A 19,343-nucleotide genomic window follows, 5' to 3' on the forward strand; every position below is an offset into this window, starting at 1 on the left:
CTTGGATTATTGGATGACCAGATATAGGAATCTGGTATGCTATGGCTGTTCCCCATGTGGGGAGCTCCCATTGACTGTAGCATTAGCCAGATGGGTGCATAAGGAATTTGACAGGGAGCGTAGGAGAATGGAAAAAGCTAACATTCCCTTCTTCTTACTAATATCTTCAGAAAAATTGATTGAGCTGGGATTAGTAATGCATACCTATAATTCCTGCTACTAAAGAGGGTGAAACTGGTGTATAGTGAGAAAAAAGCTTAGTCCACTAAATCTATCCCAATATGTTGAGAGGGTGGGAAGGAAAATCTGGCTGATTAAGGAGAGACAACATTGGAAACAGAGCAGGTCAAAGCTTCTGGGATGATCAGGAGTGTGGTCTTGCTCAAGAGTAACAACTGCACTTCTAGACAGGGTGGGATTAGATGACCTATTCTCAAAAAGAAAAAGAAACAAAAGCCAGATTGTCAGTAGAATAAAAATGAAAGAAAAAAACAATCTTTGTGCATTTAGCAATTAGAGACAATTATGAAGGTGCTTTTAGTTTTTAAAGATCATTCTTTGAAAGCAAATCAGAAGCTTTGGGGTTTAATAATGAAGTCTTTTAAAGCTGTTTGTCTTTATAATATTGTAGTTACTTTATAAATCATACTCTTGGTTCTGCTCAGTTCACTCTGCATCAGTTCATACAAGTCTTCTGAGTTTCCTGAATCTGTCTTCTTCATCATCTTACAGCATGACAGTATTTCATTACATTGATATACCATAATCAGCCATTCCCCAATTGATGGAGACTCCTTTAGTTTCTAATTTTTTGTTATCACAAAAAGAACTGTTATAAATATTTTTGTAATATTGCTTCTTTTTTCTTTACTTTGATCTTTTTTGGGGTATAAACATAGTAGTGTTATTACTAGTTCAAAGTATAGTAACTTTTGAGGTATAGTTCCAAATTGCTTTCTAGAATGGCTGTATCAATTCATAGTCAGACCAACTAGACCAGTGCATCAAAGTACTTGCTTTCTCATAGCTTCTCCAAAATTTTTACTTTTTTCACTTGGGGGTGAAGGGGATTCAACTCTGTCAATCTTACAGGTATGAGGTATAATATTAGAGTTTCATTAATCTACATTTCTCTATTGTGATTTGAACCATTTCCACATGACTATTGATAGCTTAGATTTCTTTCTCTGAAAACTGGCTGTTCATATTCTTTGATAATTTATCTATTGGGAATGCTTCTTATGTTCACATGCATACATACATAAACACATACATATGTATGTGTGTATATTATATATATATATATATATATATATATATATATAATATCCTTTTCCATCTCTCTTGGAAATGATACCTTTATCAGAGAAATTTTCTGTAAAGATTTTTTTTTTTACCCCAACTACTTACTTCCATTCTAATTTTAGCTACATTGGTTCAATTTGTATAAAAACTTTTAAATTTTATAGAAGCAAAATTATATATTTTATTTTTTGTGATCCTTTTAATCCTTTATTTAGTTATAAATCTTCACCTACCCATAGTTAAGAAAGTTAATTTTTTTTTATCAAAGCCATGTATCCAATTGGAGCTTATCTTGATATAGATCTTAGTTGGTAGTCTACATAACTAGTTTCTACTAGATAGCTTTCCAGTTTTCCCAAAAGTTTTGTTAAATAGTAAGTTCATTCTCATTAGCTAAGAACTTTGATCTAAAATTATCAACTGTTAGGCTAGTTGTTTGCTTCTGTATATTTCATACCTAATCTGTTCCAGTGATCAGCCTATTTCTAAAGCAGTATAAAATTGTTCTGATTACTACTACTTTGTAGTAAAATTTGGAACTCCTAGGCCCCCTTTCCACTTTTTCCATTATTTTCCTTAAAATTTTTAAAAAAATTTTTTTTCAGATGCATTTTATCTTTTTAAAAACTCTATAAAGTTATCATTTTTGATGAGTATGGCATTAAATAAATAGATAGTATTCTCATTTGTATTATATGGGCTCAGCTATGAGCAAATAATGTTTCTCCAATTATTTAGAACTTTATTTCCATAAAGAAAGGTTAGTGTTTGGCTTCATATAGTTTCTTGTTAGATAGACTCCCAAATAATAAAAAAAACCCAACATTTTGTAGTTATTTTAAATGGAATTTCTCCCTCTATCTCTTCCTGTTAGGTTTTGTTAATAATATATAGACATATTTGTTATATAGAAAAGATTATGAAATATTGTGTGATACAAAAAATATATAATAATATATAGAAATATATGGATGTATTTCCTGAATTTTTGCTGAAGTCATTGTTTCAAATAATATTTGTTACTTTCTAGGGTTCTCTAAGAAAACTTATATCATTCTTCAGGAGAAATTTGGACAAAAAGATGTCCTGGGCATTCTGTCAAATCTCAAGAACAATGATTCCCTATAGGCTGAGATGGGATCTTTATGATTCAAGTGACAAGGAAGTCACTTCAATGCTTCACTGTTCTAATTCTCCAGAACAATCAGATCCTAAGAACAGTTTCCTTGACCTAAAAAGAGACTAGCCCAGACTACAAAATAAATATCATTCTTACCACACTTTGATACTTTGAAGGGTAACTCATGAATCAAAGTATAATTCCTGGCATTCAGTCTTGGGAAACTTTTCTCTAATAACATAAGTATGTTTATCTTTTCCCTCAGGCATAAGTCATTTCTGGGAACATTTGAATTTTGTATCTCTTAAGAATATTCTATTGCCCATTACAATCAACAACCTCACAATAAATACACAAACACAAAACATATTTACTACAACATTTAAAGGCTGAAAATAGAGTTTATATGTGAATCCCAATTAGGGAATATGTATAGATAGAATTTTTCCCTTTCCTATATAAATGAACACACAAAAAATGGAAGGGAAGTCTCCATTTCATAGGGGAAATCCCAATAATATGAATGGAATTGGAAACTTTGGTGAAGATAGTCTCCATAACTCCCTTGTGCTTACTTCTTCTGAAAGTTCTGATTATTCATATGTTCTAACATTTGCATACTATGTTTGTACCTGTTGTGTCCTGCTTTCTAGCGCTCAGGGTGATTAAAATATACCATCCTAGTGGAGAAGTGATGAGGTGGGACTCCTAAGGATGGTGGAAAAATGGGAGTCTGTTTATTCCCAGTTATTTCCCCTTATTATATCCTCACACCCTTATGTAACAAAAACAACACTGGGCATGCACCAAATATATATTGTGCACCTGGGACCACATAAACTACTTGATATTGTATGTAGATAACTCTTTGCCACGTGGTATCACTCTGCTTCAATCACAACACAAGTTGTCACCACCCCCTGACTTCTCAGGAAGGCGGAGAGCCCTTAGGGGAGATGGGGAGCTGAGCCAGGCATTGTCAGCTGGTTCCCTCTGGGCTGAAGGGTCTTATACCTCACTGTCTGTGACCTTCTACATGTACACACTGCAAGAATATTGGTGAATCATTGGTCAACAGTTTGAAATCATTTAAAGAAAAGCTTAATTTCTCTGAACCAATCCAATATAATCTTTGCCCTTTTATTAAATTTCAGATATTGCTATGCTTGTCCTTAGCATACATATTGGTGAATTTACTGGTCTGTTAATACAGTTAAATTTCAGTGTTTAAATAATATGTATTTTTCATCGGCTTGGTTTTAATATATGGCTGGCCAGAGATATCTCTTAGACATTGCTATGTTTTGTTTTGTTTTTTGAGAATGTGACACCAGAGTGTTTAGATTTAGAAAGGAAGCTAATAAAACTTTTTGGTCTTTCAAATGAGACTAAAACCTAATTAGGAAGAATAATTAAAATAACAACCTACCAGATGATGGTTTCCTTTTCTTTTCCTTGGATGGTACACACATCTCATATGAGCTCCTACCTAGTCTGATCCTATTCCACTCTGTTCCTAAAAACCTTTCAGCAGCCTCCCCTGTATCAGTCTTGAAGTATTGCTGGTTCACTCTCCCTCTCTCTCATTTTATTCCTCTTACTCAGATGCAAAAGTTGAATGACAACTTATATCTCTGGAAATGACTTGATGTCATCTTTTAATAAGAGCATTTGAAAAATTTCCATATCAAGAAAAAAGGATTGTTTAGGTTTGGGTCTTATACTTGAAATGAAGTTGGATTTGGTAAATATATATATTTACTTATTCAAAATTTTTGTCAACACTCAGCAGATCATAAAACAAAGATCTATTATAATGTTGTATATCATAAAGTTTCATGTAATTCTTAACATTTGTATGAAGGACCCAAGGACAGCTAGCTGACACAGTAGATGGAGTGCTAGGTCCAGAATCAGGAAGGCCAGAGTTCAAATATGGCCTTAGGTGCTTACTAGATGTGTGACCCTGGGCAAGTCCCTTAACACGATTTGCCTCAGTTACTTCATCTGTAAAATGAGCTGGAGCAGAAAATGGTAAACCATTTCAGTATTTCTGTCAAGAAAACCCCCAAAAGGGGTTACAAACAATAGGATACCACTAAAACGAATGAATGACAACAAAAAGAGGGACCCATCTGAAGAGAGGCTTCAAATACCACATTTTGTATCGATCCAGATGCTTTCTTCAAATAAAATTTAAAAAACACAGCAGGATGTTATAATCACTGAACATCTCAGACAGTTATGTGACTGTCAAGCTGTGATCTGCTGTAGAAAATTATTAGCAAAAATCTGTTCCTGTTTTCATCAAGGATGCCTTCCATCATGCACAGACAATGCTTCAGTGAAAACGTTAGTAAATTTTTTGCAGATGATTTTGATTTTATAGCAGATGACAGTTTCATAGCTGTTTGAGAAGCACAGTAACATAAGATCTTGTTAGAAGTGAGAAAACAAGTTTGTGGATTAGTAGATTCTGATGTCTTTTTTTTTTTTTAAAGGTTTACTGATGCTTGTTTATTTTTACATCACTGTTATTTTTGGATACACTGCCTCAATCCCTGCTTTTATCACCAACCCAGAACTGAACCCTCTCTTGGTATCGACATCTTTTTATTATTTTTGGGAGGAGAAGGAGAGAAGTAGCAAAAATAATATGTGGCATTTTCTATTCTGTCACAATCTCCTTTGGGCAATATTTTGAGAATTGGTCCAAGAGAATTTTTAGCAAGAAACTTTTAATAAGACATTCATATTAGAGCAGGGGCTATTTGTTTTGTTTTTACTTTTGTCTGTTTCTTGCTTTTCTATATGTATTCCCAATAAAAGAATAGTGTTTTATTCATGCTAAACAATAAATGTTTCATTCACTCATTTATTTACACACAGATGAATAGAATACAAATGTATTAGAATGTAAAGGCACAAGAATAATAGGATCACAGACAGAGCTGGAAGAAATCTAAGGGATGAATTAGTCCAACCTCTTAATTTTACTGATGAAGAAATTGTGATAAAGGATTTAGGTGTCTTGCCTACATTCACACAGGTAATAAATGAGAGACCTACCATCTGAATCCAGATCATCTTACTCCAATATTCCTTTTTCCATTAGACAATATAGCTGTAAGGATACAAAATACTATAAGATCATATGATGATTATAACCAAGGCTGAACTTGGGATAGAGTAAGGAAAATTCAATGTCATTTGAACACTTTTAAGTAGATAAAAGTTGCTTCAAAATTTTGTTTTTCACTTTTCTCCTCTCTTGCTAACTGGCCCCATTGTGCAGGAATAGTTGGTGGTGATAGGAGCTGACTATACGCAGGCAAATGGACTATATGGCATGGTTATAGTAGTAGGTAGATGTAGGAGAAAGGGGGAAAAGGAACCAAGTAATTGGAAAATGGTCCAAAACAGTAAATAACAGAGTCAGAGGTAGGAAATATCTACAATAGCTAGGAAGTATCTATAATGGCTCCAAAGGTAACATCTATAGCAGTAGATAGAAGTGGGAATGAATAGAGAGAAGCTACTGAGGGGGAAAAAGAGAAATAAAGGCCTAAAAGAAATGACTGGAGTTTTTCTCAATTTCAAGTCCTAAATCTACAACTTGATACTGCCTTTGCAGTCAAATATACTTATATAATTTTTAGGCTGATCTATACCCATACATAGATGCTCCAAGAAGAAATGTCTCTTTCTGGGTCATCAAGAATCAGGTTGGGCTGACCTTGGACCATCCTAAAAGTCTGGCTTGTGTCAACTTTTCTGAGAAAAAAACAAGAGCTACTGCTAAGGTGGATTAACCCTCTAGAATTATTTCCTAAAGATGTTCCAAGTTGAGGATGATTCCAAGTCAAACTAAATGGATCTTTTATTATCAGTCTAAATAAACCCAAGTCTCTGGGCAATTGTTGAAGATGAAAGAGTTGCTTTTAAAACCATCAGACTGCTATTTGAATATTTATATCTCTCATATTTAAGAATGGAGAATACAGGACATGTTCCAAGCAGGTTCAAGAATGAGAAGATTGGGTGCAGGTAGTTAATCATCTGCATTCTTTAACCAGGTGCAAATAAGGGATCAATAAATCAAGAAATATTTATGAAGTACCTACTTTGTGCCAGGGAATATGTTAAATGCTAGAGATATGAAAAGGGACACAAGATAGCCCCTGTCTTCAAGGAGATCACCATCTAATGGGGGAGACAACAAACAAATACATACAGATTATATATAGGATACATAGAGTTAATTAATATAGGGAAGACACTAGACTTAAGAAGACACTTTGGGTGGTAGAAGATGGGCCTTTGGGGGGGGATTTAAAGGAAACCAGAGAGTGATTAGGTGAAAATGAGCAAGGATAGCATTCCAGCCATTCAGAGCAGCTGGAGAAAATGTCCAGAATCAAGAGATGGAGTGTCCTATCTGTGGAACAGCCAAGAGACACGTTGGAAATAAATATAAAATGACTGGAAAGGGGAGGGGACTAAATTATAAAGTCCTTGAATGCCAAATAAACAATTTTTTTTATTGATCTTGGAAGTGACAGGGAGCCACTGGAATTTATGGAGTATCTCGACTAATCTGGAAACAATTGGAAACTGGACAGTGAAATATGGGAATTCTGACTCTGTGTATGTATATGCATATATGTTTGGAAAGAGAAGTAACATGATATTATGAATAAGCATATTCCATATATGATATATGGAATACACTATAAATATAAGAAAAATACAAGTATTAAATGTGTAGTTGGAGAATCTAATTTCAAACCATAGATTAGATAGATAGATTGATAGGTAGAGGATAGATAGACATAGATAAGCTTAAGTGCTTATAATACCTTTTGCTACTTAATCTCTCTATTACATTTGCAATCCTATTAAGGTGAGAGGCTAATGTTTTTATAGAGCAGTTAAGAAAAAAGATTCTGTTTATACTTCTATTATAAAGCAGAGCTACTTTTAAATTTAGTTGAGACCTAAAAGGGGTGGGGGTGGGGGGAGAATGGTGGAAAAATGTCAGAACTTTGATAAACACTGTGGTAACCTTTGTCCCAAAGTCCATTGATATGGAACTCTGTCCTATAATCATGACATCATAGAAGGGTAACGTATGCCTCCTGACTTAGCATAAAGATGGTAGTCAGAGAGAGGTGGCTATGGGATATAACAGGTAGACTACTGGACTTAAAGACAAGGACAACTGAGCTTAAATCCTGCTTCTGACATTTACCAGCTATGTAACCACTGACAGGTCACTTTAATTTCCTCATCTTTAAAGGGAAATAGTCACAGTATTTACCCCAAAGGGTGGTTGTGAGAATCAGATGAAATCACACATGAAAAGTAGTTTTTCTTAATTTTTTTTTTTTGAATTTAAACACCAAAAAAAGGAGAAGGGAGCATTTTCATACACATGGCGGAATACAAATAAAGTTTCTGTATGACACCATGAATTTCAATTTCACACCACTTGCGTTAAAAAGAATGTTATAATAAATTATACAATAATCTATATCAGCTTGCTTGCTATCTTGGATGGTAAGGGAGGGAGAAAAAAAAATTAGAACTGAAAATCTTCCAAAATGAATTTTGAAAACTATCTTTACACATAATTGAAAATATAAAATACTATTGGGAAACAAAAAAAATGAAAGTTACTTTTAAAACTGTCCTACTTATTTGTGCTTCCTTCTGGACTTCCTTCACTTGTCTTTTGTATATTTTTAAAAATATTCAATGTTTGTTAAAATTTTTTTGCATCATAATTGCTATTTATCCCTTCCTCTTTCCTTCATTTAACTAAGGAAAAGGACAAAAAAAAAAAAAAAAAAAAAAAACCCATATACAGTCAAAACAAAATGAATCCATAGTGGCTATGTCCAAAATGGTATCTTTCTGCACCTTTGTACCTTATGTCCATCACCTTTTGTTCATATGTAGGCAACATGCTTCATCCCAGGTTGCCTGGGATGTGTCATTTCTTTGACAAGAATTCTTATATCTTTCAGAGTTGTATTCCCTGTTAAGGAATTTGCAAACCTTAAGGTGTTACATAAATGCTAACTGTTATTATTATTATAGATGCCAAATGAGGGAAATTTTTACAGACATGGCCATTCTATTGATTTACTTAGGTTTCTGTAGTTTGTTACAAGCATCAGGAGAGTTCTATCAGTGGTAGTAATAATAGTGGTCTCTCCGTTTGACTATAAGCTCTTTTGAGAGCAGGAACTGTCTTTACCTTTCTTTGTAGTTGTCCTGGTCATGGCAAATAGAAAGCACTTAATAAATGCTAATGGAGGAAGTCACTGGGAAATGCAATGAAGTAATAAGAAAACACCAGTAAAATATTTTATATGATAATGTTTATATCTATATTATAAAAAAGAAGGGATGGAAAGTTAGACATATCTTTAAAATGTCAACCCTACTTCTACTACAACATTCACAAACTGGCTTTCCCGAACAAACAGAAGATTTTCAATTAAAGACTGGGGAATTTAGTTCAATCACATTTTACAAAGAAATGTATAATGTACCTTAGCTGATTTTCTCAAGTTGATTTTCTCTATTCTGAATTCTAGAAAAGTATGGAGGATCTTGAATTTCCCTATGGATCATGCTCTTTAAAAAAAAAAAAAAGTATGGATAGCAGGAGAGTTATTCAAATGCAGAGATGGACAGAGTCTTAAAGAGATCATAAACTCATAGATTTGTGACTGAAAGGGTACCCCAGGTATAATTTAGTTTCACTTCTTCATTTTACAGAATAGAAAATTGGAACCCAGAGAGGTTAAATAAATAATCCAGAGTTATACAGGTATATGCTCACATAAGGTAGCATGGAATAAGTCACCTGTAAGATCTGTGGAGAAGGGAAGAATTTATGGCCCAAACAAGAGAGAACAAGCATTATGCGAGGTAAAATGGATAATTTTGGTTACATAAAATTAAAATTTTTTTGTATAATAGAAATAGAAAGGAGTATGTTGAGAAAAAAAATTTTCACAGCAAGAATCTCTGATAAAGGCCTCTGACATATTTCTTAAATATATAGAAAACTGAGTCAAATTTATTTACATAATTTATATATACAAGTAATTCCTCAACTGATTATTGATAAAAAGATATGAACAGGCAGTTTTCAGATAAAGAAATCAAAGATATCTTTAGAACATATATTTATAGCAGTTCTTTTTGTAATGACCAAGAACTGGAAACAGAGGGAATGTCCATTAGTTGAGGAATTTCTGAACAAGTTGTAATATGATTGTGAAAGAATATTGCTATAGTTTCAGAAAAACTTGGATTTACATGAACATGAACATGAAAAGTGAACTAAGCAGAACACTGTATACAGTAAAAGCAATATTGCACAGTGATCAACTGTGAATGGCTTGGCTGTTCTCAATAATACAATGATCCAAGACCAAAGGGCTCAGGATGAAAAATGCTATCCATGTCCTGTAAGAATTGATAAAAGTCTGAATGTAGATTGAAGCATGCTATTTTTTTTTCTTTTTCTTTTGATAGTGAATTTTTTATTTTTTTGTCTGTATTTTCTTTCACAACATGACCACTATGAAAATGTTTTGCATGATTGCATATGTATAACCTGTATCAAATTCCTCAGCAGGGGGGGAGGGTAAATGAGGAAGAAGAGGGAGAATTTGGAAGTCAAAAACCTTAAAAAAATATATTAAAAATTGTTCTGACATATAATTGGGAAAAATAAAATCTTAAAAATGTAAAAATATCAAAGTGTATTTGATGTCTGTTTATAAAATTATATTTAATGCCACTTTTCTGTACTAGAATATGTTCCATTTTTTCAATTGGGAGAGAGATCTTAAAACAATTCTTTTCCCAATGCCAAATAATTTGTTACTGATTAGCAGAGAAGATTACTATATTTTGTTATTTATCAACTTCCTTGATATCATGAAACTGGCTGGAAAAAAAGACAGAATGTTAAATTTAAGAGTCAAGAAGTCAGGAAATCAAATCCCCAAACTGACATTTATTAACTTCCTGGATGAATCACTTCGTTTTATAGCCTTTATTTCCTTGTCTATAAAGTGAGAATTTTAATTCCAATGGTTCTTGCCTTATGTGGTGTTGTGAAGATTAAAGCATTTAGCAAATGTGAATGCATTCTACAAATGCCATTTATTATAATATAGAAATTTGTCAAGTCTCCTTGGGATATACCTAGATGGAAAGAAATGGGTGGTGTTCATTAGGATTAAGGTCCTAATTCATTCTGACTGAATATTCACGTCTGATAAGGATGACATACATGAGTAAGTCATATATGAGTTGCCTAGGTCACACTTCCTCTGTCTAAAATACAAATTAAATCACCTTCCAGGTCCATGATAACATGAAATCTTTACAACTTTCTACAAAGGAGGATAGGAAAGAAAGATAAAGAAAATAGAAAGAAGGAAGAAAAGGAAGTTACAAAAGGGGGGAAAAAGATGGGAAGCAGAAGAAAAGCAGGAAGGAAAGAAAAGGGAAAGGAAAGGAAAGGAAAGGAAAGGAAAGGAAAGGAAAGGAAAGGAAAGGAAAGGAAAGGAAAGGAAAGGAAAGGAAAGGAAAGGAAAGGAAAGGAAAGGAAAGGAAAGGAAAGGAAAGGAAAGGAAAGGAAAGGAAAGGAAAGGAAAGGAAAGGAAAGGAAAGGAAAGGAAAGGAAAGGAAAGGAAAGGAAAGGAAAGGAAAGGAAAGGAAAGGAAAGGAAAGGAAAGGAAAGGAAAGGAAAGGAAAGGAAAGGAAAGGAAAGGAAAGGAAAGGAAAGGAAAGGAAAGGAAAGGAAAGGAAAGGAAAGGAAAGGAAAGGAAAGGAAAGGAAAGGAAAGGAAAGGAAAGGAAAGGAAAGGAAAGGAAAGGAAAGGAAAGGAAAGGAAAGGAAAGGAAAGGAAAGGAAAGGAAAGGAAAGGAAAGGAAAGGAAAGGAAAGGAAAGGAAAGGAAAGGAAAGGAAAGGAAAGGAAAGGAAAGGAAAGGAAAGGAAAGGAAAGGAAAGGAAAGGAAAGGAAAGGAAAGGAAAGGAAAGGAAAGGAAAGGAAAGGAAAGGAAAGGAAAGGAAAGGAAAGGAAAGGAAAGGAAAGGAAAGGAAAGGAAAGGAAAGGAAAGGAAAGGAAAGGAAAGGAAAGGAAAGGAAAGGAAAGGAAAGGGAAGGGAAGGAAGGAAAGGAAGGAAGGAAAGGAAGGAAGGAAAGGAAGGAAGGAAAGGAAGGAAAGGAAGGAAGGAAAGGAAAGGAAGGAAGGAAAGGAAAGGAAGGAAAGGAAGGAAAGGGAAGGAAAGGAAGGAAAGGAAAGGAAGGAAGGAAAGGAAAGGAAGGAAGGAAAGGAAAGGAAAGGAAAGGAAAGGAAAGGAAAGGAAAGGAAAGGAAAGGAAAGGACGGAGGGAGGGAGAAAAGGAAGGAAAGGAGGGAGGGAGAGAAGAGATGGAGGAAGAAAGGAAGGAAGTTTAGGAAGGGAAGGGAAGGAAGGGAAGAAAAGGAAGGAAGGGAAGAAAGGGGAAGGAGGGGAAGATGGGGAGAGAAAGCCTCCCCAGGGCACCAAGTGTTCCGAGTCCCTCCTACAGCACGTGGCTCCGATTTTCCTTGGGTGGGTAAGAGAATCCCCGCTTTCCTTGCAGCAGCCCGACCCTAAAGCACGCGACGGGGTCAGGCTCCTGGTTGCCCGGGACAGGAAGGCCGCGTGGCTACAGCCAGAGGGGCGCACTGCGCTACTAGCCCACCGCACGGCTCCGGGCACAAGGTGGCTGCCGCGCCAGGTAACCGGCCTCTCACTGAGCGGCGGTCCGGCTCGGGCCCTTTAAGACCGCTCGCTTTCTTTCGGGCCTCCACCACGTGTCCAGGGAAGCCTCGGCCCGGGAGCGCCCAATGCCGGGCTTTCTCCTGTGTTACGTAAGCCGGCGCTTTCCGCTCGCGGGCCAATGGCGGCGGGCGAGCGAGTCAGGCCCGCCCCCGCCGCCTCCTCCCCCCGCCCCCCGGCGCCCCGCCCCCCGGCTGCCGCGGGCTCCTCCCGTCGGAGATAACTGTCAGCGCGGCGGGGCGGCCGGGGCTGGTGCTCAGTCATATGACCGGCTGCTCCCAGCTCCGAGCACAGCGGCGCGGCGCGGCGGCGGCCCTGGGCCGGCTCCCTCCCGTGATGCTGGGCGGCCGCGCTGCAGCAGCGGCGGGAGCAGCAGCAGCCGCCGGCGCCGGGATGCCTCCGCCGCGTGGGCCCCGGGCTCGGGCTGCAGCCAGCTGAGCGGGCGGCGCCGCGGGAGCCCGAGGAGCGGCGGCATCATGGCCCCGACCCTGCTCCAGAAGCTCTTCAACAAAAGGGGCTGCGGGAGCGGCGCCGCCTCCTCGTCTTCGGCCGCCCCGGGCCGGGCCGCCAGGGAAGCCCCGGCCTTTAGGTGAGGGGCCCCCGAGGAGCCGCGAGGGGAGGGGGAAGGGAGGAGGAGGCCGGGAAAGGGCCGAGCTCCCCCATCGCTCGTCTTTGTGGGAGCTCGGGGGGGGGGGCGCGAGTGGAAGCCCCGACCCCCTTCTGCCCCACGAGGAAGAGAAGAGAAGGGGGACTTGTGGTGGTCGTGCGCTGAGTGTTGTGGTTCCACTTGCTTCTCCCCTAAAACGAGTTCTCTTCCCGGGGGGGGGGGGGGGTTCGCGTGCGTCTTGGAGCAGCCGTCCCCACCCCCACCCACCCCACCCCACCCCCACATCCTGGGTGGGGGCCGTCTGCGACTAACCCTCTCCCTGCGAGCTGGGATAATTGTCCCGGGCGCGTGATGGGAAGCAGGATGGACGAGCCAGGTGCGTCTCTGGGCGGCGTGACCCTATTGTGTAGGTGAGCCTCGAAGCGGGGGGGAAATGCAGAAAAGCCTCGCCTTGTGACAGGCTCTCCCGGGGATGGATGGATGAAAGGATGCAATCTTGGCATCAGTCAGAACGGCGGCTCTCGGTGCCTGCAGAGGGGCACTAGGGACGCCCGGGGAAACGGCTGAGTCCTCTATTTAACCGAGCTGGTGCACATGTGGCATGGATCAACATTACGGCTCTCCCTCCTCCTCCCCCTTTTTAAACACGTTTCTCAGGCTTGACATTTAAAAATGCTTTATAATGCATTCTGGAATAATTGAGCTTGGTGGAAGTCTTAATCAGAATCTGATGTTCGCATTGGCCTCGCGTTTAGCTGGAACCTTTTATTTTTTAAAACTTTGCGTTAGAAGCTACTTGCATGATGGATAGAAGCGTCTTTTGTTGAAGTAAGAACTTGCAGATGAAACTTGAGTTAAATTCTGAATGAGGTTTGCATCATTCTTTCTGTACTTACTGGGTTCTCTTCCTTTTAAAAACACACAGCTCTTTATTACAACTATGTGGAAATTAGCTAAGGAGCCCAAGATTTTTTGAGATGGATGCTTACTATATACATCTTTTAATCTCCATACCGGAATTATTACGTTTCTCTTACACCAATTGGCTGTCTAAAACTTTAAGCAGGGAATTCTTTTTACTGTTTTGAATGTGAGAGACACTGACCTCTGCAGAGAGTACAATTACCTCTCTCCAGATTTGCAGTTTTTTCCTCTTCCTCCTCTTTTTATAACCCTGATTTGTTTCGCGGAATAGGACTTGTAGTGAAAAAGATAATTTCATGGAAAAAAATTTGAGTGGCTGTACATTGAAGTTAGACTCATATTTGACGCATTCCTGTTCTCTCCATCCTCACCCCCCTCTCCATGACACTTAAGTTTAGTTTGTTACATTTTTTAGCATGGGCTCTGCATGTTGGTCCCGAGTTCCACATTAATCCTGAACTGCTTTTTAAGTATTTTGTCTTTGTAACACTATGATATGGCATATTGCTTTGCAGATACAAATGTTTAGGCTGAATTGAATTAATTTAAGGGGGCTAGTGATTGCATCTGTGAAAATCATCATGTGTTTTGGGTGGGACCATTTGCAGTGTGGACGCTATTAATTTCTTTCAATATGTAATGGTGGAACCTAAACTTCTGTCAAGGGTTGTTTTTTTTCCTGTCTCCATTAAAGTTCATTGATATGTCTGAGAGAGCTGCAGAGAGACAGAGAGTTCATAGAATTGTAGAGTTAGAAATGACCCTAAAAATCATCCTTCTGTTTAGTAAGGAATCTAACAGATGGCTAGACCCATCCTTAAGTTATAGATGTAAACTTGCTTTGAGGGAGGCAAGGAAAGTAAAGTGGTGAATAACAAGAGGAGGAGAAGGTAGTACCAGCTGGTGTCCAAAAGCCTTGTGTACATACATTAAGTGGATAAAGCATGAATGACATTTTTCCTCCCTGCCTCCTTTCACATAACAGCCTGAAGAATGCATATTGTTCTTTTATATGAACTCCTATTGAAAGCAGGAATTCTTATCATTTTTGTGAGTCATAGATCCCTTTGGCAGCCTGGTGAAGCCAATGAGCCCTTTTCAGAATACTGTATTTAAATACACAAGATAAAATATTTATAAAGGAAAATAATCATATTGAAAAACAATTACCAAAAATTTTTAAAACTCCTCAAAATATGTTCACAGATTACAAAATTCACAGATTACAAAATGCAAACTTAAAAGCATTGTATGTGTGTGTGTGTGTGTGTGTATTTGGATTATTATATTTCTCGTGCACCAGTTGGCTGTCTATAACTTAAGCAGGGGATTCTTTTTGCTGTTTTGAATGTGAGAGACTGTACACATGTACACACACACACACACACACATAAGAATCTAACCTTCTTCTCCTTATCCACTTTCCCTCCATCTGAATTTGGCATTGTATAAATATGTAATTGATTTATATGTGCATTCAAATAAGCTTGTTTCATAAGGCAACCTGTAGGTGGTAGGAGATAGTGCTAAAGAACAGGCATTCTGCCTTGTGTGTATGGAAGGGGGAAGGTAGAAATACAAATGAAAACCTAGGTCTGAATCTGAAGTTTCATTGATTTAAAAACCTCTTTTTACTAATGCAGATTAATCTTTAATCTTATACTGATTGTCTTAGAGGGTTACCTGGAATCTCAAGAGGAGAAATGATTTGTTCAAGTTCACATAATTAGGCTGTATTTGAATTTCTGGCTTCATTGTTGGCCTCCTTTCCACAAGGAGTCTCTGGCTAACTTATATCTGCACAAAAGTGAAACCACTGGAACTTACCCTACTCCCACATTGTACTAGGATTTTGAGATTTAAATCGTGCAAAGTTGGACTACATGATGTTGGAGCTCCTTCATTGTGTGAGAACATCAGAGATCATGTACTCTCATTTAATAGATAAGAAAGTGTGGTCACACAGCAAATTAGCAGCATTCTTATTCAGGTCTCCTGACTCCTGACTTTTTACCGCACCAAGGACAGTCTTGCAAATGTTTATCTAGCTACTGCTTAAGTAACACATACCCCAGTAAAAAAGGAGTCTTTGTTTACTACAATGTCTTCAGTGCCTGGACAGCTCCATTCATCTACAGGTTCTTCCTTAGGTTGAGCTGAAATGTGCCTTCTTGTGATCTCTTGGTACTGGAGAAGATACACTTGTTCTCTGAATTGTTTGAGACGGTAACTTTCAGATACTTCAGTGGCAAAAAGCCATTTATTTATCCAATTGAACTACATTTTACAATGTGTTATTTCAACCTGTAGTTAATAATCTTGTTATTACAGAAACATTAGGTTAAATTCAGATAAAATTTCCTACAATTTGTAGTGAAATTTTAAAATTTGCAATAAATGTAAGACCCAGAGTTATATAGATTTCTAGTAGTATAAAACTGATATGCAACAGAACATTCAAAGTGAACTTTTACTCATTATTTCTCTTAATTTTTTCTTTTTTTGATAGCTTAAAAAATTCCCAATAACTTCTTTATTTTCTTTTTTCATACCTCCATCTTAATACATTCTGTATTTGATTAAAGAGGGGCTGTTCTGTCAAAAACACTAACATATGAGTCTGAAAATTCTTTTTTCTCCTTAAATAGTATTTTATTTTTCCAAAAATATATAAAGATGGTTTTCAACATTTATTTTTGAAAGATTTTATATTCCAATCTTTTTCTTCCTCCCTCACCTTTCTTCCCAAGACAGCAAGCAATCTGTTATAGACAATACATGTACAATACTTTTAAACATATTTCCATATTTATCATGTACACAAAAAATCAGACCAAAAGGGAGAAATACCTTGAGAAAGAAACAGCAAACAAACAAATGAACAAACTATTCTTCTATCAACATCCAGTCTCCATTGTTCTCTTTCTGGATGCAGATGGCATTTTCTGTCTGAAGTCTATTGGAGTTGTCTTGGATCACTGCATTGCTGAGAAGACCTAAATCGATCATAGTTGATTGTCACATAATCTTGCTCTTTACTGTGTATCATGTTCTAAATTGGTTCTGCTCACTTCACTTAGTATCAGTTCATGTAAGTCTCTACAGTCTTCTCTGAAATGATCCTGTTGGTCATTTCTTATAGAACAATAATATTCCATAACATTCACATACCATAACTTATTCAGCCATTTTCCAGCTGATGGGCATCCACTCATTTTCTAGTTTCTTGCCATTACGAAGAGGGCTGCTACAAACATTCTTGCACATACGGGTCCCTTTCCCTCCTTTCAGATCTCTTTGGGATACAAACCCGGTGGAGACACTGCTGGATCAAAGGAAATGCACAGTTTGATAGCCCTTTGGGCATAGCCCTGAATAGCTCTCCAGAATGGCTGGATTAGTTCACAATTCCACCAACAATGCATTAGTGTCCCAGTTTTTCCACTTGCCCTCCAACATTTATCATTATCTTTTCCTGTCATTTTTAGCCAATTGGATAAGTATGTCTAAAAATTTGTGTTCCTGAGTATATTTAAACTCTGATAGTTAATTTTAGTTGACTTTATTGAAAGATCTTACTGGAGAAATTTATTAGGAAGCAAAGGCAATTAAATTAAAACTATGAGGAGAGACATCAGTAGGCACTATTCCAGTGTAGTATTTGTATAATTTGAACTCTCCCTCACCCCATAGTAATAATAACTATCATGTTATCATAACTAGCATTTTAAGGTTTGCAAAGCACACCATATGTATTAATTCATTTAAGCTCCCAACAATGATGCAACATAAGTATTATGGATACTATTCTAATAGTAAAGAGCTCTGACTGGCAAGAAGCTCATATTTTGTGTGGAAAAGATAATGTTTATAACATGTTCACATTTAGATATGACAATAAGCATTTATTAAGTGCCTATTGATTGCTGATCTTAGCATCTTAGAAAAGCCAGATGGAAAAGATGGTATTTGAACTGAGCTTTGAAGGAAATTAAGAATTTTAAGAAGTGAGGGAAGAAGAACATTCTGGGAAGGGAGAGAGGTAGTCTGTGAGAACTGAAATGTTTGAAGAACAGCACTTTGTCCAGATGAGAAGATGGAAGCCTAGACAGGGTTAAGGGAATGATTTCCTCCTAGTTGGTCATACCACTCATAAGTGTCAGAGGAAGAATTTAAATCAAGGTCTTCTGGATTCCAAGTCCAGCAGTTTATCAACTTGACACATTGCCTCTATGAAATAACAGCAGTAGGTTGAGGACAAATTTAAACATTTTAGATAATTCCTTATTTAATAGCTCATGTTTTCCAAAGTGCTTTCAGTTTTAGTCTGTGACAAATCAAACAGAGCCTATGCTGGATTTTAACTCCAGTCTTCCTGATTTTATCCATTTCACATAATTTAGCTTAAAATCCAGCCTAGAAGACTCTGGACAAGTCAATTAACTTATGTGTTCCTGTTTCCAAAAGACATGATATTTGTAAAGCACTTTAAAAAAGATATGTGGTATATCTTTTGTGTATGTGGTGCAAATTTATGTATGTTGTATAGTGCTACATATATGTATATAATGTGTATATAGATATATATATATACACATATGCAGTAATCATATTGAGGAGTGTGTGTGTGTGTGTGTGTGTTATTAAACTACGTGTGTGAAATGAATTAGCATGGTATGGTAGTAGATTTGGTGCCAAACGTGATATCTGGGATTGAGAAAACTACAAATTACATACTTTGGCTGTCATCTCAGTTTCTCTTGATAAAATCACAGGCTCTTAATGCATTGGCATATATCTGACATTCCAAATTCCTTTAGTTTTGACCCAATATGTATATGTTTACAAAGAAATAGAGGCTAATTTCTAAAAGTTCTGTCAGCATAATAGAATTCAGAGCTAGAAGGTATTTTATGGCTCTAAAACTACTCTCTCATTATCCAAGTGCCTTTTTTTTTGGCTTAGAACAATGCTGTGAAATGGTTAAGAATGTGGCACTCAAGAGTATAAGCTGTAAATTGAATAAAAAGTGCCTTCCAGGAGACTTCTCAGACTGTATAAATAGTGAAAAGAATAGACTTGACACTTGTTCCCATCGGTTAGGGATAAATAATAAAGTCTGAAGTTGTTTTAATCACCAGAGATCTTCTAAGAAAAACTTAAGTAACCTGTTATAGAGTTTCTTTGTGTGAATATGCATGTATTGTGAAGCCTATTTATCAGTGTTATCAAATAGCATTACAAAACTCGTATTTCATCGATTGCAAAGATTGCAAGTTGATTTCTATCCAATAATTCTATGAAGGAGGTAAATTAAGTATTATCGTTTCCATTTTGCAAATGAGGATGCTGAGATTCTGAGAGGTTAATTGTGAGTTGCTGGAGGTATCACAAATAGCATGTAGGATTGAATGAAATTTAGGTCTACTATTACTACTACTACTCTTAGTATCAGGTGCACCCTTTCCATATACTTCAATAAAAAATCAAGGGCTCATAGTCCTATCCTCCTTAGAATTTATAATCTAAAGGATATAAGATAAAAAGA

At 37.1% G+C, this 19,343-nt stretch overlaps 1 protein-coding gene across 2 annotated transcripts in view; it reads left to right on the plus strand.

Moving 5' to 3' along the window:
* The first annotated feature begins 12,462 nt into the window (after nt 1-12,462).
* FNIP2 (folliculin interacting protein 2) overlaps nt 12,463-19,343 on the plus strand; it is a 130,485-nt gene continuing 123,604 nt past the window's right edge. For both annotated transcript variants that reach the window (XM_031944029.1, XM_031944030.1), the window contains exon 1: nt 12,463-12,853. In XM_031944029.1, the coding sequence (XP_031799889.1) occupies nt 12,741-12,853 (113 nt within the window). In that variant the 5' untranslated portion in view covers nt 12,463-12,740. The remainder of the gene's footprint in view (nt 12,854-19,343) is intronic.

The sequence above is a fragment of the Sarcophilus harrisii genome, chromosome 6 (assembly GCF_902635505.1).
Source record: "Sarcophilus harrisii chromosome 6, mSarHar1.11, whole genome shotgun sequence".
Classification (NCBI taxonomy): domain Eukaryota; kingdom Metazoa; phylum Chordata; class Mammalia; order Dasyuromorphia; family Dasyuridae; genus Sarcophilus; species Sarcophilus harrisii.